This window comes from Chanos chanos, chromosome 7 (genome assembly GCF_902362185.1).
Source record: "Chanos chanos chromosome 7, fChaCha1.1, whole genome shotgun sequence".
Lineage (NCBI taxonomy): Eukaryota > Metazoa > Chordata > Actinopteri > Gonorynchiformes > Chanidae > Chanos > Chanos chanos.
In genome coordinates, this window is record NC_044501.1 from 11,699,118 (window position 1) to 11,719,778 (window position 20,661).

General features: G+C 41.6%; 1 protein-coding gene across 1 annotated transcript in view; it reads left to right on the plus strand.

Annotated features, from left to right (window-relative positions):
- Positions 1-11,964, plus strand: part of dachc (dachshund c) — a 38,480-nt gene extending 26,516 nt beyond the window's left edge. The window contains exons 5-12 of the mRNA XM_030780280.1: positions 2,368-2,540; positions 2,891-3,026; positions 3,822-3,956; positions 8,602-8,747; positions 9,357-9,504; positions 10,810-10,953; positions 11,210-11,278; positions 11,927-11,964. Of these exons, the coding sequence (XP_030636140.1) occupies positions 2,368-2,540; positions 2,891-3,026; positions 3,822-3,956; positions 8,602-8,747; positions 9,357-9,504; positions 10,810-10,953; positions 11,210-11,278; positions 11,927-11,964 (989 nt within the window). The remainder of the gene's footprint in view (positions 1-2,367; positions 2,541-2,890; positions 3,027-3,821; positions 3,957-8,601; positions 8,748-9,356; positions 9,505-10,809; positions 10,954-11,209; positions 11,279-11,926) is intronic.
- The last annotated feature ends 8,697 nt before the right edge of the window (positions 11,965-20,661 follow it).

Here is a 20,661-nt window from a genome sequence, read left to right on the forward strand (position 1 = left end):
GTAATAGCGCGTTGGATTGAAACAATGGTGACTTTTGTCGGGTGATGTTTTTGAATGGTGGGTCTCCTGTTTTCTTTTCACCCTAGGTCCTTTGTCTTTGATTAAAAAAAAAAAAAAGAAAGAAAGAAAGAAAAAAAGAAAGAAAAGATGGAAAGCTCCTTGCAAGTAACAAAAAAAAAACCAAAAAAAAAAACCCAAATCGGGCACCATGTGTTTCGGAGAGGCAGACCTCTGTGGAACAGGGGTGTTAGCAGATCATATTGTCATTCATTTTGCAGCTGGAGCTAAAGCTTAAAACCCCCAAGAGGTGATTGGGAGGGAGGCAAGTGGGTGTTTTTTTTTTTTTTTTTTTTGACTTAAGTTTGGCTTGGTTCCAATCACATTCAAATGTGTCTTTTCACAGATGAAGGGGAGAAAAGCGTTTTTTTTGGGGGGGGGGTTCCCTGAGCCCTTTGTTGTTGTTGTTGTTTCAGACAGATTCAGTTTGTGTTTAAAGAGCTGAGTATGTTACTCATCAGCGTTTGAGCCACATGCCGAAATTCAGCCTAAGTCACAGAAATGTTTTGTAGATAAACCCTCTGAACTCCCTTTCCGACAGTTGTTTTTGTTTCTCGGTTATTAACAGAAGTTGTGATTTTAACCTTTAGCATGCTCAGCGCAATTAGTGGCAGCCAAACGAAATAAGAGAGGGACAGACAGAGAGAGAGAGAGAGAACAGAGGAAAAATAACAGATTGGCAATACATTTGGCATGTATGTGTGTGCTTGGCTTCAGATCACCCATTTTAAATAACACTCCCCCAAAGACAACACACACACACACAGACACAGACATACACACTCACACAGACACACACACACGCACACTCACACACACTCACACAGACACATGCACAGACACAGACAGACGCACGCACACACACACACACAGACACATGCACATAGGCATACACACACACACACACACACAGACACACGCACATAGGCATATACACACACACACACACAACACACACACAGGCGCATGCACATTCCCTTTGATCCCTCCATCTCTCTCTTTCTTTAACTTGAGCAGCATGACTGATCTGCGTGTCATCTGTCTCGCGAAAATCAAGGGCCCTTTCATTCTTTCATTTCACTCTCTTAGTTTGAGAGTCGGGGAAAAAAAAATGTCAGGAAGGGAGCTCTCATTTCTTTTTTCTTTCTTTCTTTCTTTTTTACTTATAAGTCTTTGTTAGCCACCCTTAAGCCCTCGTCATAGAAAGCCGACCGTTGACCTTTGCGTCGGCTGGTATTTGGTTCAAAAGAGGAAGGGAGATTGGGGACGGGGGCCTTGCTGGATTGCTTCTGAGGGCCTATCCATTCCCACCTCGCCCCCTTCATCAGTCTCGGGGCCATGACGGTCATTTTGCCGGACAGATGGCCAAACTGGAACCCATTTCAGTGAGGCCAACGCGTTTCGCCCCTTCTTTCCGAAAAGCGTGGGCTGGAAAAAGAGAGAGAGGGGGAGAGAGAGAGAGAGAGGGAGAGGGGAGAGTCTTTGAGCGAAAACGTCTCTGAAATGTCCTGCCTCTTCTCTTTTATCCTGGGATTTCAAAGTGGCGGCCGTGGAAAGGGCTAGAGCGGTCGGCGTAAACCGAAGTCGCCGAATCTGCCCTGCCTCCCTCGACCTCTACTGGAGAGAAAGGATTCCTGGTCTTTGTTCTTCTCTTATCTCTCCGTCGAGAAGCTACACGCTTGCTCGTCTCGTAAAAATCAACCTTTATGTCTCAAATCCTCTTTGCATTAGATCAGTAAACTAAACTAAAGGGCTGAGTGAATGAAGTACAAATCATAGGCATTGACCACAATCTCATTGTCATGCACTGCATTATGCTACAAATAGAATCCACCAACTAATTCATCACGCTGTTATTATGGATGAAGACGTTTACTGGGCTTTGAGATGTCGCTAATTGGTCTGTTGCTTTGCCGCAGACTCCAGTGGTCTTAAAATAGGCTACATGCTGATTTGCTGGATTTTGATGGTACATTTCTAAGCTCACACACTGGAATAGATGTAATGTCTCAGTTGGCCTGTTTCTCTGGTTATATTGCCGATGAAAATCACTTAAACTTGTCTTTGTTGTCCTCAAACAGCTTAATTAATGTTTATTCAGCTTCTGGGAATCAGCACAGTGAATAGCATCGTAATTAATTATCGTAAAATGGATTTTAAAAGTGGTCGCTCTCTGTTGTTCTTCTGGTTTATCTCGGAATATGGTTGAGTAATAAATGAATTGGAATTGTGGAAGCACTCAGTGACAGATTGCTTTTATTCTCTCTCTCTCTCTCTCTCTCTCTCTCTCTCTCCCTCTCTCTCTCTCAGGTTTGGAACTGCCATTCATGATGATGTCACATCCTCTGATTCCGGTCAGCTTGCCTCCTGCCTCGGTCACCATGGCAATGAACCAGATGAATCATCTCAGCACCATAGCCAACATGGCTGCAGCTGCTCAGGTTCAAAATGCCCCGTCTAGAATGGTGACCTCAGTCATAAAGGTACAGCAGACCTACAGATGAACAAGGGAGAGTAACAAAAGAACCAATAGAAGAGTCATTTAGATCATGTCAGTTGGTTTTGTACATCACCTTAAGTCGGAGAGGGCAACCGTTCTGCAAGCATACTGTGGTAAACACACATGTAAGCTTTTGTTTCAACCCAGTGCTAACAGTCGACAGAGCCAGTCCAGAACTTTTGAATCATGCCAGTTCCACCGAATCTGATTGAATTAGATGAGAGACAGGGCCAAATCTTTTTCTCCTGCCGCTGAGTATGTTCAACAGGTCCGATCGTCACGGTCAAGGCCCGCGAGATGACGGTAATAATCAGTCCTGTGTTCTCCTTACAGGAGCGCGTTCCAGACAGCCCCTCCCCTGCCCCGTCCTTGGATGATGGAAGGAGGTCGGGGAGTCATGTGTCATCTCGACAGAGCAGCAGTGTGTCCAGCTCCCCGGCGCACACAGAGAACTCCACGGACAGACCCCGTGCGTCTCCGCTCCGCACCTCACCTCACCTCACCGCATTAATTACGCTCACGTACCTCATCTCACCTCAGCGTTCCTCTGCGTCCGCTCAGCCATCTCTCTAGAACTTTCCTTCTGGGTTTTTTTTTTTTTTTTTTTTTTTTTTATCCTCTACCGTGTGGTACAGCATTTATCGTTTGACTTGGTTTTAAGTACGTGAAATATAAGATGGCGAGTCGGGTCAAAATCGAGTGAGAGTAAAACGCTTTGGGAAGAGCAGACCGAGTCCGCGTCTTTAGTTTTTATCAGGAAATATAACAGTTAAGCTCTATTTAACGTCCTTTACTCTTTTTCACTCAGCGTATGATAAAAGTCAGCTTTTCCATCTTACGATACTTAAAAACATATTTCCTTTTGGCAGAGGATGACGAGATGAGATTATACGCATCCATTTGCGGGAGATAGCGGCTTGTGTTGTAATTCTATTTTTAATAAAGCCCACATTACCTTTGGAAGCGAAACCTTTTTTCGGTCACTTGGTAAAGTTCTGTCTTAAGTATCCGCTTTCGCGCGGTTAGTCATGCTGAAACATGCTCTCAAGCTTTTCACCGATATCTTTTTGTTCGCTCAGCTTCCATTTTAATTTCTCCTCCAGACTTAACAATTTAATTTGATGTAATTTTGGAAAATGTACAAACCTTCACTGATAACAGAGGTCACTTTAGGTTGTTGTATTCGGAAGTCTAAATTTAATTTGTGCAAATATGTATATGTATGATATATATATATATATTTTTTTCCGTTCTGTCATTTCAGATTTGCACCAGAACGGCCTCTCACTGGGCCACGCCCTGTTAGGCCTGTCACCAAGTGCTCCACCTGGACCCAAAGAGGGGGATCTGGCAACCCACGACACAGGACACGAGACCAAGAGAACACACACAGAGAAAGGTCAGGGCCTGGAACTTAGTAAGCCATCTCACATTCTCCAAATCAATCATTCACCGCTTTCATAGAATCAAAGTTCGAAAAGAAAATACTTTTAAAACATCTTTACAACATCACACAGTGTCTGATAACGATGATTTTGAGCACGATCATTAAACTCATTTTGAAAGCTTTTTAACGTTCTCTGCCATACAGCATTGAACCATTAGACATTTTGTCTTTGGACCTTCTGTTTTTGAGCTCTTCATAAATGGCTCGATACATTAGACAACTTCAAAGCATAAGGATGTGCTTACTTTACTGCTCTATTCGCCTTATGACGCCCATCCAGATGATGCGAACGTCAGTGACTTGGCATACAGCACTCCTCAAGATTGACTCCGGCAAGCAGCGTGACCATTAAAATTCAGTGCGTCTCTGCCCGACTCAAGCAGGGGTCTCAGAGTGTGCGTTCGGAGAAAGAAACACACTCACAACATTTCTGTGAAAATAATCCATTAAGGCGGGAAGGCAGCAGGGCTAAATTAGTTAGCGATTCGCGAAGCGCGAATTAATGAACAAGGTTTTTCCGCGGCTCTCCTGGAGGTGTAATTTTCGTAATAACCTCCCAGAACCCTTGTTTGGTTTCTGTGTTTGAAGACTTTCATTAGCCTAATGAGGACTTTGCAAGGGCGAGTAGTCGGCACACAGAGACATAGAGAGAGAGAGAGACAGAGAGAGAGAGACAGAGACATAGAGAGAGAGTGAAAGAGAGAGAGGCAGAGACACCATGTATTGGAGTCATTTAAGTAAAAACACCTCGCAGGTTTTTGTTTATGCGTTATAAAATAACTGAGATTGTACTGGCGCTCTAAAACAATATCGCTCTACCCAGGATGTGCCACAGAACACTAATAAACGTCATAGGCCGATGGGATGTACTTAATGACGCTGATATGGTCGCCTTCGTGGTGCATTAGATAAATGAGAACAACCATTTCAATGCTAAGACGATAAGGGATGATTGATGAACAGAACGGTGTTAAATAGAATCACCCCGTGAACATTTTCCTGTCAAATCAAGGATAGCTATTCGCTAACGATTGTTTCTAATACCCTTCCTCTCCTTACTAGGCCTGGAGCACGTTTCGTTGCGTCGCGCTCCTTGTTTCGCCCTTTCTGAGTTTCCTCGCCCGTTTATCTCTCTAAGAAGGCAAATTTTACTGAGACACAATTTTTTTAAAAGTCACCCGTAACGTAGAGAGTTTGTCTATTAATTAATCATCGCGAGAGAGTTAAAGCTTCTTCATCCTTGCTTTCAACTGAACCGTCGGGAAGAGGGACCATTGAACGTGTCAAGATCAGAGGTCTCTGCACTCTTTTATTCCTTGTCGAAAAAGGGCTGAACACAAAGGCTTTTACTTTATCCACCTCAAGCTTTTTCAACTCTCATTCAAAACTTTCCCCTCTTTCGCTTCTGCTGACTCTGGCGGACGCCAGTGAGAAGAAGAAAACACTCTTTCTTCAGCCAAGGGAATTCAGAAAAAAAAAAAGAAAAAAAAAAAAAGGTGACCTTGGTTGAGGGAAGACTGTTTATGATCAAACAAGCTGCCAGTATTTGTTGCTGGATCTAGAAGCGCACGCAAAATAATAATTCAATGCAAGATCAATCAGATTTTAGGAGGTGCGGGGCGGACAGTGCTTACTCAGCACTGATTGTCCCTCCGGGGCACCGTAGTTCAGTCTGATGGCTCCGGTTGCTCTTGCTGAGTGCACCGGCAGCCGACGCTAGCTCTCCGCTAATCACATTCCACGAGGCGGGATGCTTTTAGGAACGCCAGAGAAAAAAAAGAGAGGGAGGGAGGGAGGGAAGAAGGGAGGAATGGAAGGTGAGAGAGAGAGAGAGTGAGAGAGAGAGATTGTTTTTCATCTTTTGAAACACCTTGAATGTGACAGAGGCCTTTCTTTTCTGCCAAGTTATGAGCTTCTGATAGTGTGAGATAAAGATGCTTTGGTCAGCTAAGTGTATCCCAAGGGAAAAAAGAGAGGGGGAGAGAGAGAGAGAGGGAGAGAGAGAGAGAGAGAGAGTTGGGTTTCAGTAAATCTAATCAACTTTTTTTCAGACTCAACAAAGGTGAGATCTGAACACGACTTGTTTAAGTGGATCCTCTATATATACTTAAAAAGCTCTCTGGCCTCCGACCAGCTCTAGACTTATCTTTTAAAGTGAAGCACACTGACAGAAAAGCAAGAGATTCACTGAGTTATTTGGTTAGCAAGTGATTGCAAAAATAAGGAAAAGAAAGAGAGAGAAAGAGACAGAGAGAGAGAGGGGGGGAGAGACTGTCAGTTGAATACTAACTCTTAAGGTCTTTTCTGTAAAATTACACTGCACTGTTTTATAATTACCAAATCAAACAGTCCAGGGAGAAGAGATAACTAGAATATTTTTAAGCAGAGATTGTCTTAACTCAATTAAACCCTCTAAGATACTGTACCATGCCTAATACCATGTCTGATTAAACTGCTGTTTCAACAAAAAAATCCAAGCGCCCAAGAAACTTTTTTCTCCCCTCGCACAAAACTTTCAAATTACAAGTACGTGTGGCAAAAAAAAAAAAAAAAAGAAAAACAAAAAAACCTTCTTGTACCTGTCAAAGTCAAAGTCAACATTCCAGCCATCGCTGGGGTGACAGTTTATTGCTTTGTGAAGTAATTGATTTCTCAGCCAATGAGGTCTCTTATCTTTCACGTTATTAACGACATCTTTGCAGAAAGGCTCGCCGCGGCTGTGAGACTTACTTCAGCCTTTTCGGTTTGTTTGTCTGCAGACCATATGGTGGAATTGTAATGTTGTTATAGCTGAGAAAATATGGCTGTATACTGTTATGCTAATTGGGCAGCTGTATGTTTAGGAGAAAGTCACCTTTCCACTCCCCCCCCCTCCGCCCCCCAACCCCTTTTTTTATTAACATATTCTGAGCCTTTTATTGCTGCTACCGATTTACCAGCGCCGATGTAAACACCAGGACGCCCTTATCTACACCGCAAAAATGACCAGATTCCATCTGCTCTCACTGTGCCAATGTGCTTGACATCTTTACAACCAGCTACCCCCTCCACTCTGGTTTCAGTAAAGGGGGGGGGGGGGGGGGGCAATGCAATAATATTGCTGTTGCTGCAATGTCTACACTAATAGAAATCTTGCATGAATATTAAACATAGAGAATGTTCTAGAAAACAGGATGTGGATGGAATTTAAAAAAAGAAAAAAAAATCAATATCTGCTACAGAAAGCTGCATACTGAGTAGTTTTTAAAACCTCCAAAAAGACTTTTAAATATGAAGAACTCCTAGACTGTTAAAAATTAAACTAGGAAAAAAACTTTTTTTCGTTTTGACCGTATGTAGCTTATGGGAGCTGAGAAGAGAGCCTTGTGTATCTTGTAGAATGGAGGACATGCACAATAACTATGCTGGCACCATTAGGACTCAATAATAACGGGAGGCCCTGTACCCTAAGCAAAGCTCTTTGATGTGAGTGACTGGAAAAAGATCAAGGCCTCGCCGCCAATCAAAACGGCTCTGTTTCATACACCCTGTCACTCCGGCCACTTTTATGTCTTTAGAGGCAGATCCAGGATCAGTTTTACTTCAGCCCTTCCTGGAAGAGTAGCTTTAATTAATAAGATTTGAAGACTGATCCCGGATCTGCGTTTTAAGGACGTAATATTCAGATTGGGTTTTGTGGCTCGGTGCCTTTGTATGGACGAATTGTTTAAAAACAGAACATGCTCTTTTGTTTCTCAAGGAGGATTAGACACGGAACGACCGATTCACCTGAACCTTGGTTACTTTTCAGCACAGTGAATTCAAAGAGTGAACGGAATTTCACTTCATTACATTTAAAACACACAATATTTCCATTAATATTTTTTTTGAAATTTCTTAATTGAATTTCTGTTGGATAAGTAATGAAAGCCTCAGTAGATTTACTGCACACTGGCAAGGAGAGACCGAGAGAGAGAGAGAGAGAGAGAGAACGAGAGAGAGGGAAAGAGAGAAACAGACTACTGCTGACTCGCAGCAAATGAACACACTGACATTTATATAGCGAGAGCGACATGGAGCGCATTAGGAGCACAAAGCGGCGGTGATGTGCTGTAATAACCTTGGACTGTTACTAGCCGCGGCTGGCTCTCTGCCCTGGAGACCCTGTGCAAACATGTTGAACACAGGCTGCCAGACTGTGCTTGGATTTTTCTCTTTATTAGACGCCGTGGGACTTTTTTTTTTTTTTTCCCTTCCCCCCTTTCACAAATGTGTAATGAATCTAATAAGCGTACAGATGCTTAAAGCGTTTGCATCGCAATATGAGTGGTGACAAGAAAAAACCCAAACAAACAAACATTCAAGATTATAGAGTTATATTTTTGCAGCATTTGTATGTCCCAGTATAGTAAGAGGAATAATAAAACGGCACGTTATGACTGTAATGACCATTCATAAGAGTAATTGATGCGTCAGAACGAAAGCTTAGTATTTGATAAGCAAAGTGCATGTATTATTTGAGAATATGAATATATAAGCCAGTGAAGAACATTGTTAAGGTTGTGTGTGGGGTTAGAGTGGATGCCAATGTAAAAGTGTTGATCTTTTCTGATGACAGAGGAGAGTTTACTGTGCACTCCTACATCACGAGATGGTTACGACAGGGTGACTCACGCGGGACAGACGTTACCGCCCGGATTCCCCGCCCCGCTCCTTTTCCCCGAGGGGCTGTCGTCCATCGAGACGCTTCTCACCAACATACAGGTGAGTTACAGACACCAAAAACCATTTGGGGAATTCCGTTTAAATGATGTTTCTACGTACGACCATAACATGCATAGAACACCATGTGATTTTTAAGTACGTATTGGTGATTCTGTCCGGTGAGGTTACTGTCTGTTTTGCGCATGTGAAAACCAAGGAAATATGTGCGTGTGTGTGTGTGTTTGTGGAGTTTGCATGTTCTCCCTGTGTCTGCGTGGGTTTCCTCCGGGAGCTCCGGTTTCCTCCCACAGTCCAAAGACATGCAGGTTAGGTGAATTGGAGACACTAAATTGCCCCTAGGTATGAATGTGTGTGTGAGTGTGTTTGTCTGTGCGTCTGCCCTGCGATGGACTGGCGACCTGTCCAGGGTGTTTCCCTGCCTTCCGACCTACGAGCGCTGGGATAGGCTCCAGCACCCCCCGCGACCCTAATCAGGATAAGCGGCTTAGATAGTGAGTGAGTGAGTGTGTGTGTGTTTGGCTGTTAAAAATGACACAGGTACAGCGCGTTACCGCGGCCCTTCTCGCGTCCTCTCCCGCGTCCCGTATGAAGTCAGCGTATCCACGCTCATAATTTGCCGTGCGGTTTTTTTGGGGTTTTTTTGGACAGGGTTTGCTGAAGGTAGCCATTGACAACGCGCGGGCGCAGGAGAAACAGGTGCAGTTGGAGAAGACGGAGCTGAAGATGGAGCTGTACAGAGAGAGAGAGCTCAGAGAGACGCTGGAGAGACAGTTATGCGTGGAGCAGAAAAACAGAGGTATCTGTCAGCACAGTTTCTATGGAGCAAACGCTGGCCACTGGTCTGGGATCAGTTCTGATGTTTTGTCCATAATAAGCTCTAACAGGTCGAAAACTTAGGACAGGAAATCCAAGTTCAGTTGATATGCGGTGGTGTGATCCAAAAAACGATTTCTCTAGGACCATTTTTGTTGTTGAGCATATACTAATTAAACAGAGAACTTTGCAAGACAAAAAAAAAACAGGTACTGCATCACAACACATAACTTATTAATCAAGGCTAAAGTTAAAACTTAAACACACCGACATTCCCCCTCAGTAAATCAACCCCCTGAATCATCTGTTCGCTTGGGTACACAGCTTGTAATTCAGCCTAAATCAGCAGAGTAAGAGACAAGGGGTCATCTCAAAAGTGCCATTCATTAAATAAAATGACACACGATACATGCAGCATTAATGAATGTAGTTTAATTAGATGGCTCTTCATGGCTTGTTCCAATATTTCTCACACTGAGCCACTGTAGGCGTCAGTATAGCTACTGCACATTCAGCGTTTTTATCTCTGAGAGAACACACACATACACACACACACACACACACACACACACACACGAAGATGCAGGGAATTAGCCTTTATAATTATGAGTACATATAATGATATTAGTGTAAATGATTTATAATGTCTGTAAACAGAAGCAGAGCGTTAATATTCCTCGGCAGCATTCCCCAGGATAATGAATCGTAAGTATAATTCATCAAGTCAAATGAGTCTTCCCCACATCGCAAATAGAGTATTTCTTATGTCATTCCCTACTGACTCAAGCTCAGTTTTAGCTGATCTTCCTTCACCGCTGTAATTAAGTGCTAATGACAGACGCACTGACTTGAGGTCGGTTGTTGTAAGCGGAAAGTAACTAAAAGCCTTGGTAAGCATTATGAGAAATAGAGAAAAACTGAACTTTTGCTGACTCAGATCTGTTCACTGAGATCGACTGCAAACAGAGGAAAAACAAACCTCTCTGTTTAAGATTTTGGTCTCATAACACAGTGCATGTCCCTAATAACTGCGCATTGACTGAAACTGATTTAATATTGTGTAATTACTGGGGACTACCATAGCTACAATAATTTCTTTGAAGAGCTATTGAATGAGGCACTTGCAAACGTACTTTGTAGTTACAAATGTTTTTAAATTAGAGAGAGAGAGTTCAATGCGAAATGTAAAAAAAAAAAAAAAAGAGAAACACACTTTTTTCTGCTCGTTAATAAAAAAAATGACGTGTTGTTCTTTCCGCTGATTATCGTGTTTGTTTTGTCCCTCCAGCACTGATTCAGAAACGTCTGAAGAAAGAGAAGAAAACCAAGAGGAAACTGCAGGAGGCCCTGGAGTACGAGTCCAAACGGAGGGACCAGGTTGAACAGACGCTCCAACTGTCAGCCAATCCCGAACGGGCTCGCACACCCAACGGTCAGCACCGGGAACCAATAGTAAAAGTCACCGATGCCACATATAAAGCATAAGAAAGCCACATTTGAATCATACCCACAATGATTCAAACATGGGCTTGTTTTTTTTTGTTTTTTTTTCCAACTCAACGAATAGTACTTACAGCTTCACAAGCGGACTGAATTGTAGAAAAAAAAAAGGCACAGCGGTTAATCTTAGCCATCGTCATTGACAAATTACCGGTAATTAATCATCATGCTTTTCATGTCGTCCGCAGACCCTCCGCCACAGGAAATGGAGACTGACCACAGCAACGGCAGAGCGGACCCAGACAGAACAATCCAAGGTAACCGTCTCTTGCGATTGGCTGGAAATTCTGTGTTCTGCTTTATTGACTGGGAGTTGCAGTGGCCAGATAGCACACCCGTTGCGTGTCTGTGTCTAGCGCACGCACGGCCATTTAGAAACTAACATCTGAGTTATCTCTTCTCCAGTCCGTGTGTACTGACATGTGACCACACATGTCAAAGAGGCTTTGTTTAGAGATTAAACATCTAAAGCATTGAAAGGGAAATTAAATTGAATGTCAGTGAAGCAAAAAAAAAAAAAAAAGAAAAAAAAAAGGAAAAAGAGGGTTGGGTTGGGGGGGGCAGTAATTAATGGTTCCCTTAATTGTCCTTATGAAATATTTGCATGAGCATAATTTACATAATTTACATGTGGTAATTAATCTTTCAAAGGGTTTTCTTTCTCTTCTTCTTCTTGGTTGAGAGGGGACGAGAAAAACGTTCTTTGTTTCGCTTGACATTTATTCAAATGTGTATCTCCTCACTAACCAACCTTTCATCTTATTTTGAATCTGCTCGTGTTAAAACACAACCCTATTAACTCCAGTATTCATTAAATACTGCTTTTCACATCAGTCACGATGGTCCGACGAATTTAAACCTGTTTTTTTTTTTCTTGGTCATTAGCGTCCCTTCTATCTCCACAGATGGAAGACTCTTTATGAAGACGGCGGCGATGTACTGAAGAACGGGGTTAAAGTGGAAGCAGGCATGTCAATCATCCGGAGTGGGCGGAGCATCTTCAACTGCCACAATAATCACACAAACCCGTTCTTTAAGAGAGATAACACATGAAACAATGGGGAGTTCTCTCACAGTATGTGAATGGGTCACTGGACAAGACATGGGGATTATGGCATAGAAAAAATCCACATGTTCCTCCAGCAGCGTCAGCGCGTAAAAATGCAGGACCCGGACTGGCGTGTGAATCGTGTCGTAACTTTCCTGTCGTGAAGGATCATAACGTTGACGTAAAACATACCCTCTCTCCCTCTCTCTCCGTGTGTCCGGCGGCATAATAGTGTTTCAAATGGACTTCGCCGGCACTGAATAAAAAATGTTTTATAGTGCATTTAAACCAACCAGACCACTCTGAGGGCTAAGGATCAAATTCACAGCCCATCTTCGTTTTTTTTTGTTTTGTTTTGTTTGTTTGGGGTTTTTTTTTAATTCCTTTTTGCTGTGTTACATTGAAGTAGCGGTAAAGCATTATCTTGTTGGGGGGAGGGGGGGGGGATGCCATGAATAATCTTCAGATTTGTTAAGTTATTTATCAGATTATATCAGCACTACATTTAAATGTGTTTTTTGTGTAGCTGTCTGTTCCTTTTTGAGGAGAAAAGTATACCGTACAGCTTTCCTACTTGTCATTGTTGTATATATGAGATCATAGCCAACAACAACAACAACAAAAACAACGACAACAAAAAATTAAAAAAAAATAAACCAAAAAAATCAGAAAAATGGAATGTGTACAGAAAAAAAAATGTAGAGATGATATTGTGCATTGTATGTTGTAGATCTGTTAGGAACACAATACAAACATTTTTATGAAATGATTTCATATCTAAGTTATTTTTTGGTCAGGCTGTCTATTACCTTAACCATTCATTTCAGTTTAGGAGTGCATGCAGGCATGACTTTACCTCTGCTCTGACTGACTGCCCACTACATAACAAAATATTTTTTCAGATGTTTCAAAAGGGACACCTTTCAAAGACAGACTGATCTGTTTCGAACAACTTTGATATAATAACCAGAGCAGATAAATGAGGTTTAAAAAAAAAAAAAGAATAATAATAATAAATTTCACGTGGATAATTGAATTTGTTACCTACTGATGTTGTGTGATCTCTGATTTAATGACAATTTATAACAGTAGACGAGGATAATAGATTATCATGTTAAACGTGAAGGCATTCTTTTCTTTGAATATATATAAGAGGTTTTTTTTTAAATCTCCTGCAACAAAGCTAATTTTTGTGAAGAAAAAAAAATAAAATCTGTCGAGACAGCACAGTAGCACCGTTGGAGTGGTGCCATTTTGCATGCTGATTTTCGTTAAGCACTAAGAAAGCTGGAAGGATGAATAATTGACAGATTGCTGCATTATTCAGAGCGCTATTGTGGAAAACTCCTGCTCTGGCACATTCCGGGCCTCTCCGCCTTATTGGCTATGAGGTTAAAGTTTCAATCAACCTTGAAAGAATGAGCCATTTTGTGTTGGAATGGAGAACGGCGTGTTGGACCTCACCCAGGCAAATCCCTACCTCATCGATGGTGTGAGAAATTCTCATCTCGGCAGAGTTGTTTTTTTTTTTTTTTTTTTTAAACTTCGCAAAACAGCTATCTGTTTCATTATTTTATCTGTTGATTATTTGACCAATACATTTCCCAAGTACTGACCGCGTGAAATTCCGACGGTTCAGTACGCTCGTTTTCTTGACGGAACACTTGTCTTTTCAAACTTGGTTCTCGTAATTGTAGTTTAACGCAATTAACACTAGGGGCAGTAGTAGACGCACTCCTGTTCGTCAAGTATACTGTACCGCAATTATGACAAACCCTTTGACCACGATGGCATCATTACGGAACACAAAAGGTACAGTAACAAAACAGGCTGAAGGCACATTGTGAGATGTGACAAAGTTGGTGATAAACCGGGTGGAGATGAAGTAGAAAGATAACGCTAATATAATCTAATCAGCGAGGGTTATTATGCGTTGGCGAGGCTGTATGGCAGCAGGCTGATCTGTTGGCTGAGGTGGGGTAGAGGACGTGTTATCTAAATGAGTATTTCTCCACGATGAGCGCGGGGCCGTGGACAGATAATGAAAGGGCAAGAGAGGAGCAGTTGGCTTTTCAGACCTTTCACTGTCATTACTAATTCATGCCGCGCTTTTTTGCTGCTAATGAGAGAGAGAGAGAGAGAGAGAGAGTTGGGGGGGAGAGAATGGCACAGGGATAATGTGCCGTGAAATTGAGTCGCGTTCGTGCGGATAGAGGGAGGTTTGGGTGGGGGGTGGGGGGGCAACAACTTTTGACTTTTAACTCTCCTCACAGGAAACAGTGGTAAATTGAGTGCTTTTGACAAAGAATGGGTTGTTTATTTTTGATACACTCTCTCAGCCACCCCCCCCCACCCCCATCTCCACCTCATTCACTACCCACTCCACACATTACACCCCACCCACTCTAAATACAAAAGACCTGTTTTTCATGAATACAAGTGAATTCAAAACAGGGACAGTTCAAAGAGGCTTTTCTTTTACATGACATTTTCTTTTTACTTCAATTGACATGGATATGTTTCTTTAGTTTTTGGCAGCAAAGGTAATTACACACACACGCACACACACACACACACGCACACACACACACGCTCACGCATGCACGCACGCACACACACACACATCCTGCATCAACAATGATCTCACGCTGTATCCTCACCATGTGGAAAACACTCATCCATTTCTCACTGGTGGGATATAAAACAGATGTTTAGTGTGAGAGTTTTTTTTTCACCCTTGACATCTCTCTCATACACTCTCTCTCTAACTGTACAGCTGCTCTATAATGACTATTTATTGTTTCCCGTCGCTACCACGGTACTTTTTTATAGGGTGGTGCTGAAGAGGAGGGGGGGCATTCAAGACAAGCCTCCTCTCTCTCTCTCTCTCTCTCTCTCTTTCTCTCTCTCTCTCTCTCTCTCTCTGCTTGCTTGATGGAGGCATTGGAGGAGGAGGAGGAGGAGGAGGAGGAGGAGGAGGTGGACGGATGCCTTGGAGCCGAGATTCTGACAGCTGGATCGGCTGGTTTTCCAGTCTCCCCCCGGGGTCGACTGTCAGCTCCGCGCTGCAGCAGATTGTGAGGAGGGAGATTAATGAACAATAAGGACGGAGTGGCAAGAGAAAGAGAAAGAGCGAGAGAGAGGGGGAAAAAAAAGAAAGAGAGAGAGAGAGAGAGAGAAAAAGAGAGAGGAGACAGGACAAGAGCAGGTCTGCTGCCATCTGCTCGTTCTCTTTTAATGGACAAAGCAAACAGCAGGAGACAAGACTGCCTACAAATCTGGCTTTTCCTCATTAGCATGAGCACACACTAATTTGTCTCCTAAGTTTGACTTAGAGATGTGGGTATTCTCTCTGTTTTCTTTTCTTCTGGTCACTTTCTTTAAATGATTCAAAATTTTTAAAAAAGGTAAATATTAAACTACATAAAGAAAGTAACTTCAAAGGTGGCCTTTTACATTGGTTTTTTTTTTATGATGATTAATCTTAGCCGTCTCTTAAATTTAGATTTGATGTTAGGTTTGACCTCACATCATCTGTCTAAAAGCATAATATATGTAAATATCATAAATCATTGAATGAGTTACCACAACAGGAAGAAATAGCATTTCTAACAAGGCTACAAAAAATAACCCCATAACCTGTATAACCTCGATATATGGATACATACATAAAAAATACATTATAACAGTGTCCGTGTAACTCTGAAAACCCCTGGCTATATATATCCGATTAGAAATCGTTTAACATATCTAATGTTTCACGTATTGGCACCAAACTTCTTTCATAAGCCACTTCAAACAGTAGAGGATTATTTACCAAAAGAAAAAAAAAAGGCCTGATACCTTGGATGTCTTTCAGTGTGTGTGATTGTTATTCTCTGTGGCGAATATTCACACTTCCTCTGCACGTCTTCTGGCTGTCCTTCTGACTTCTGTGAAATCTGCGCTTCCTGTCCAAGCCCAGCTGTAAACTGGAGCATATGTTTACATAAAGATCTATATCTGTACCTATTTTTACATACCGTGCTCGCTCTCTCTCTCTCTCTCTCTCTCTCTCTCTCTCCCTCAGATGTGTATATATAGATATAGACATAGGTATACAGTAGATATAGATATAAATGGAAAGTAGACTGCATGACATAGCTTTTGTTTAGTTCTGATGCGCAGAGAAAGAATTCTCCAGATTGCGTAATACGGGGCCGTATGTTGGCATGATCCCAGAATATGTATATGTATTTTTGATCCGTTTCATGCTTTAATAGAAGCAACATGAAACACAGAGAGGTTACTGAAACAAGTCGTGGGGGCAACGAAAATGAAATTTTTTTTTGCTTCAAATAGGCCTGGGTAGTCCTTCAGGCCCTGTCATAAAAACTAATTGGGTTTCTTTACCTTTTTTGTTGGGCATCTGTATTTGGTTTCCGATCATCTCATTAGCTTATGGAGACGTGAGTCATACCCACTGAAAAAATATGATCCCCACAGCTCTGTCATTCCAGCTCCTTTCATTTGGACGATGACATGATTAAGAATATGAAGGCACAACGGTCGGGGAGGGGGGGCGGTGGGGGGGGGGGGGGGGAGGCACTCTTTAGTACCACTGGGTAGGTCTGCTTGTAATATATTTGGTTAAAATGGCATTTTTTTGTTTTAAATTTTGAATGACTAAAGGGATAGCTGAACATGGTTTGATTTAAAACTGGTCGTTAAAATAATCAACGAGGTCAATTCGTCTATCAGCTCATTGTCGGAATATGAAAGAAATGTTTCGATAGGGAGGGCAGGGCTTTTGGAGAATGTATGCCGTGGTTTCACACACGCGCAAGCTTACCAGTTTACCCATATTCACACGCACACGCACGCACGCACACACACACACACATGCACACACGTACGTACACACACTCACATATACACTGAAACAGTGAATGAAATACTTAACAACTTAATTTTATTGCATCAAAAAGGCAGCAATAGGAACACAATGGCGGGTTCCTTTTGGCAACAGTTTTGATGTATTCACTCACCAAAGTCACAGCTGGCTGGCTTTGCTTATCTCCATTAGTCATTGACTATTGTGTCCAATTACATGATTAGCTTATGAAAACCCATGGCTCCTTGAGAGAAATAGCTGATCTGCAGACAGTCGATGCAACACGTATCAAATGCCTAACAGATGGCTGTTACACAAACAGACCAATTTATCTCTCTGCCAGCGGTGAGGAACAAACAAATGTATTTTTTTTATCTGACTTATTGTAACCGAACAATGGTAATGTTGACTTTGAATGTCAGTTTTTACAACTTTCTCCAGGGGAAAACGATGAAGAGCGGAAAAAAGAAAATCTTTTCATTTGCCTTTTTAAGCAGCTAATTTAGGTACAGTGTTACTGAATATATCGACAAGAACAGAGTTTTTTTTTTTTTTTTAAGATTTGTCCCACATCCAATTAGAGATTTTTTTTTTCAAAAAAGAATGACTTGTCCTAATTTAGAAGTTCTGGCATATAGCACATCAGTGCCGAGTCTCCTGACCCAAGAGGGAAATGAAACTGGAATTCTCCCATATCCTGCCTTTATTATATTACACACTGCGCTTGATAAACAGCAAATAGAAACCACACATACTTCTGGATGGCCTGTCTTTCAGTAAAGACTAATGTTTCATCCCAAATACTATTACGAGTAATCTGTGCTGTTGCGTGTGTGTGTGTATGTGTGTGTGTGTTTGTGTGTGTGTGTGTGTGTTTCAACTTACTACCAAAGAAAACACAGATCAGTACTTTTTTTCAGGGCTGTACAATTCAGTTTTTGAGATCACAAGTGCACATTATCTTGTAATATAAAAAAGTGGAAACTTTCACTCACATAAAAAGTTCCAGACAATTGTTATTGCTGAAGCCATAAACTATAAGGTTAATTTTAAACAGACCCTAGCCAGTCCTGTTTTGTTACTGTGTTACTGCCCCTGCATTAACCCATTCCTGTCCTCTAGGGGGCAATCTAAGTCAAGCAACACCTGAAATCACAAACCTGAGAGAGAGAGGGAGGGAGAGAGAGAGAGAGAGAGAGAGAGAGAGCACCCTTGATTTAGCAGAGTAAGCGGGGTTACCTACAAGGCCCTGTGAAAGATGCCCAATCCATAGGTTTCAAACAGAACACTAAAAAATATGAACGTGTAACCAAATAACAATGCAAAGCTGCCACCTTGTGGTCTTTTACAATACTTTTCCAGCCCTGGGTTCAGGTGTTTAGATAACTGAAGATATTCTGTGTAGGGGAGGGGCTGCCACGCTTTTAACATGTGTTTTTCTCAGCATCAATGCATCTTACAAAATGCATCACAACATTAGCGGAAAGCTTAGCGTCTCAGGTAGGAGAGCATATCACTTTTATCCCTGCTGACTATTTCAACACAAAGTTATTAGCCTTCAAAGAAACTTGGCCATTATGAGGCTAGTCTTTACAGTGTGTAAGGCTGGTTTTCACTCCATATACTTTTTGAAGGGTTCAGAACAATTTTTTTTCTTTCTCTTTTTTTTTAGAGGCACCAAAATGAGTTCTGAAATGTGCAGAACAGTTGTCTCTGGTCTTTATCAAAGACCTTGGAGACTATTTCATTCCTTTTTTTTCTGTAAATTGTCAGTTAATTTATATAGTTCCTGAATATTCAGACATTTATTCCAAATAAATATGAAAACTTACTTAGACCCTAAAAAATAAAAAAAAACACAAAAATTCCACTCATCTCATGCTGCCTCCACAAACTGACCAGTTAAATTTGCTCAAGCTGAAAGTTTACACATTTGATATGTAAATCAGAATCAGTAAACGGCACTGACTAGTTTTGCTGTAATAAACAATGTGACAAACAACTCATGTGACAAGCAACCACATGAAGAAAGTAAAAATTTGATGGAAAGGGATTGCCATGTTAAGTTACATTTACTCAACTAAAAGGTATATTTATACAGAAGTCTCTTACTTATCTCTCATGAAGCTACCAAATCCACGGATGACTGGAATGTTAACTCTGTTTGCACAAACGTAATCTATTCTACTGACAGAAACGCATTGGTTCACAATTTCAAAATCAGGAGTAGCAGGCAGCTGGCTTTGTATCAGTGGCATCTTGGAAAATTACAAGAGATTTTTGGCACATTAAGTTGGCACATTTGGCACAACTTAAAATAAAAAGGGTTTTTAAAAGGATTAAATAGTACAAAAGAACTTTAAAAGCCTACAGACCATATTCAAAACGTAGAGACCCAACTCAATACGTTTTGCTGGGAAAACAAAAACTTGTGGCCCCTAAATATGGAAGTAATTTATAATCTATATTACAGTACCTTTAAAAAGTGTGCAGATATTGAGGCCTGAATTGCCTTTGTAGTAACCAGGGTCTATTATATACCAAGCTTCTAACATGCAGCTGGCCTACGTAGTCGCCTACTCACAAACTTTAAATTGTGTGGCTGGGAAAACAAAAACTTGTGCCCCCTCAATATGGGGGTAATTTGAAATCTACATTCAGTTACCTTTCAGAAAATGTATGGATATTAAAGCCTGAATCGCCTTTGTAGCAACCAGGGAGAAGTATATGTGGACCCTGGCCTGTTATTTATCAACTCTCTAACATACAGCAGGCCTACAGTAGAAGTTTTCTTGTTTGTATCATTGTCAGTTCCATTTAATTGCAGTATTAATGTACAACAGGATGCTGTATTCTTATGACAGATTGTTGTTGTGCGCTATCAATTACTACAACTAGAATGTCTTCAATCCTTTAAAAGACAATTGAAAGTGAGTCTTTGCAGGTTTAAATACTCATTTGAGCTGTCAGTTTTAAGTTCCTTAACTGCCCATCCAGTTTTCAAATCTGTATTTAATATAGCTGTGATAATTATTTTGGCATGTACTCATCATGAATTTCAAACAACCGGGCTTCACAATGGCTATGTGTTTAGCACTGTGGCCTCACAGCAAGAAGGCCCTGGGTTCAAATCATCCCAGGCCCTTTCCCAAGACCATCCCAGATCCTTTCTGAGTGGAGTTTGCGTGGGTTTCCTCCAGGTGCTCTGGTTTCCTCCTATCACACAAAGCCATGTGCTTGGGATTAATACTCCTGTCAGTGACCTTGACCGAGGCACTGGCAAAAAGACCTGGAGTTGGTCCCCGGGCCCCTGCAGCTGCCCACTGCTCCTAGCTCCTAGTGTGTGTGTGTGTGTGTGTGTGTGCTCACTGGTGTAAAGGATGGTTTAAATACAGAGGCTGTATTTCACTGCTCACTGCTCTGGTGTGTTTGTGTGTGACCAATAAAGTACTTCTTCTCCTTCTCCTAGATGATTCAATTTCCTTAAACCACAAATGTAAAGTGTACACTAGACTAGAGTCGTTTTCTTTTCTGAACTTAGCTGCTGGAAATTCTCTACTGATATCCTTTAAGACTGGTGAATTACTGACATACGTACTGTGCAACCATCTTGCTATACACATTTTTGAAGTAAATTTATGTTGCTTGGGGTATGCTTTTGCTTTGGGGAATTTCACTTTTTGGATCTAGGCAGCTTTTTATAATGTTATTGTTTAGTA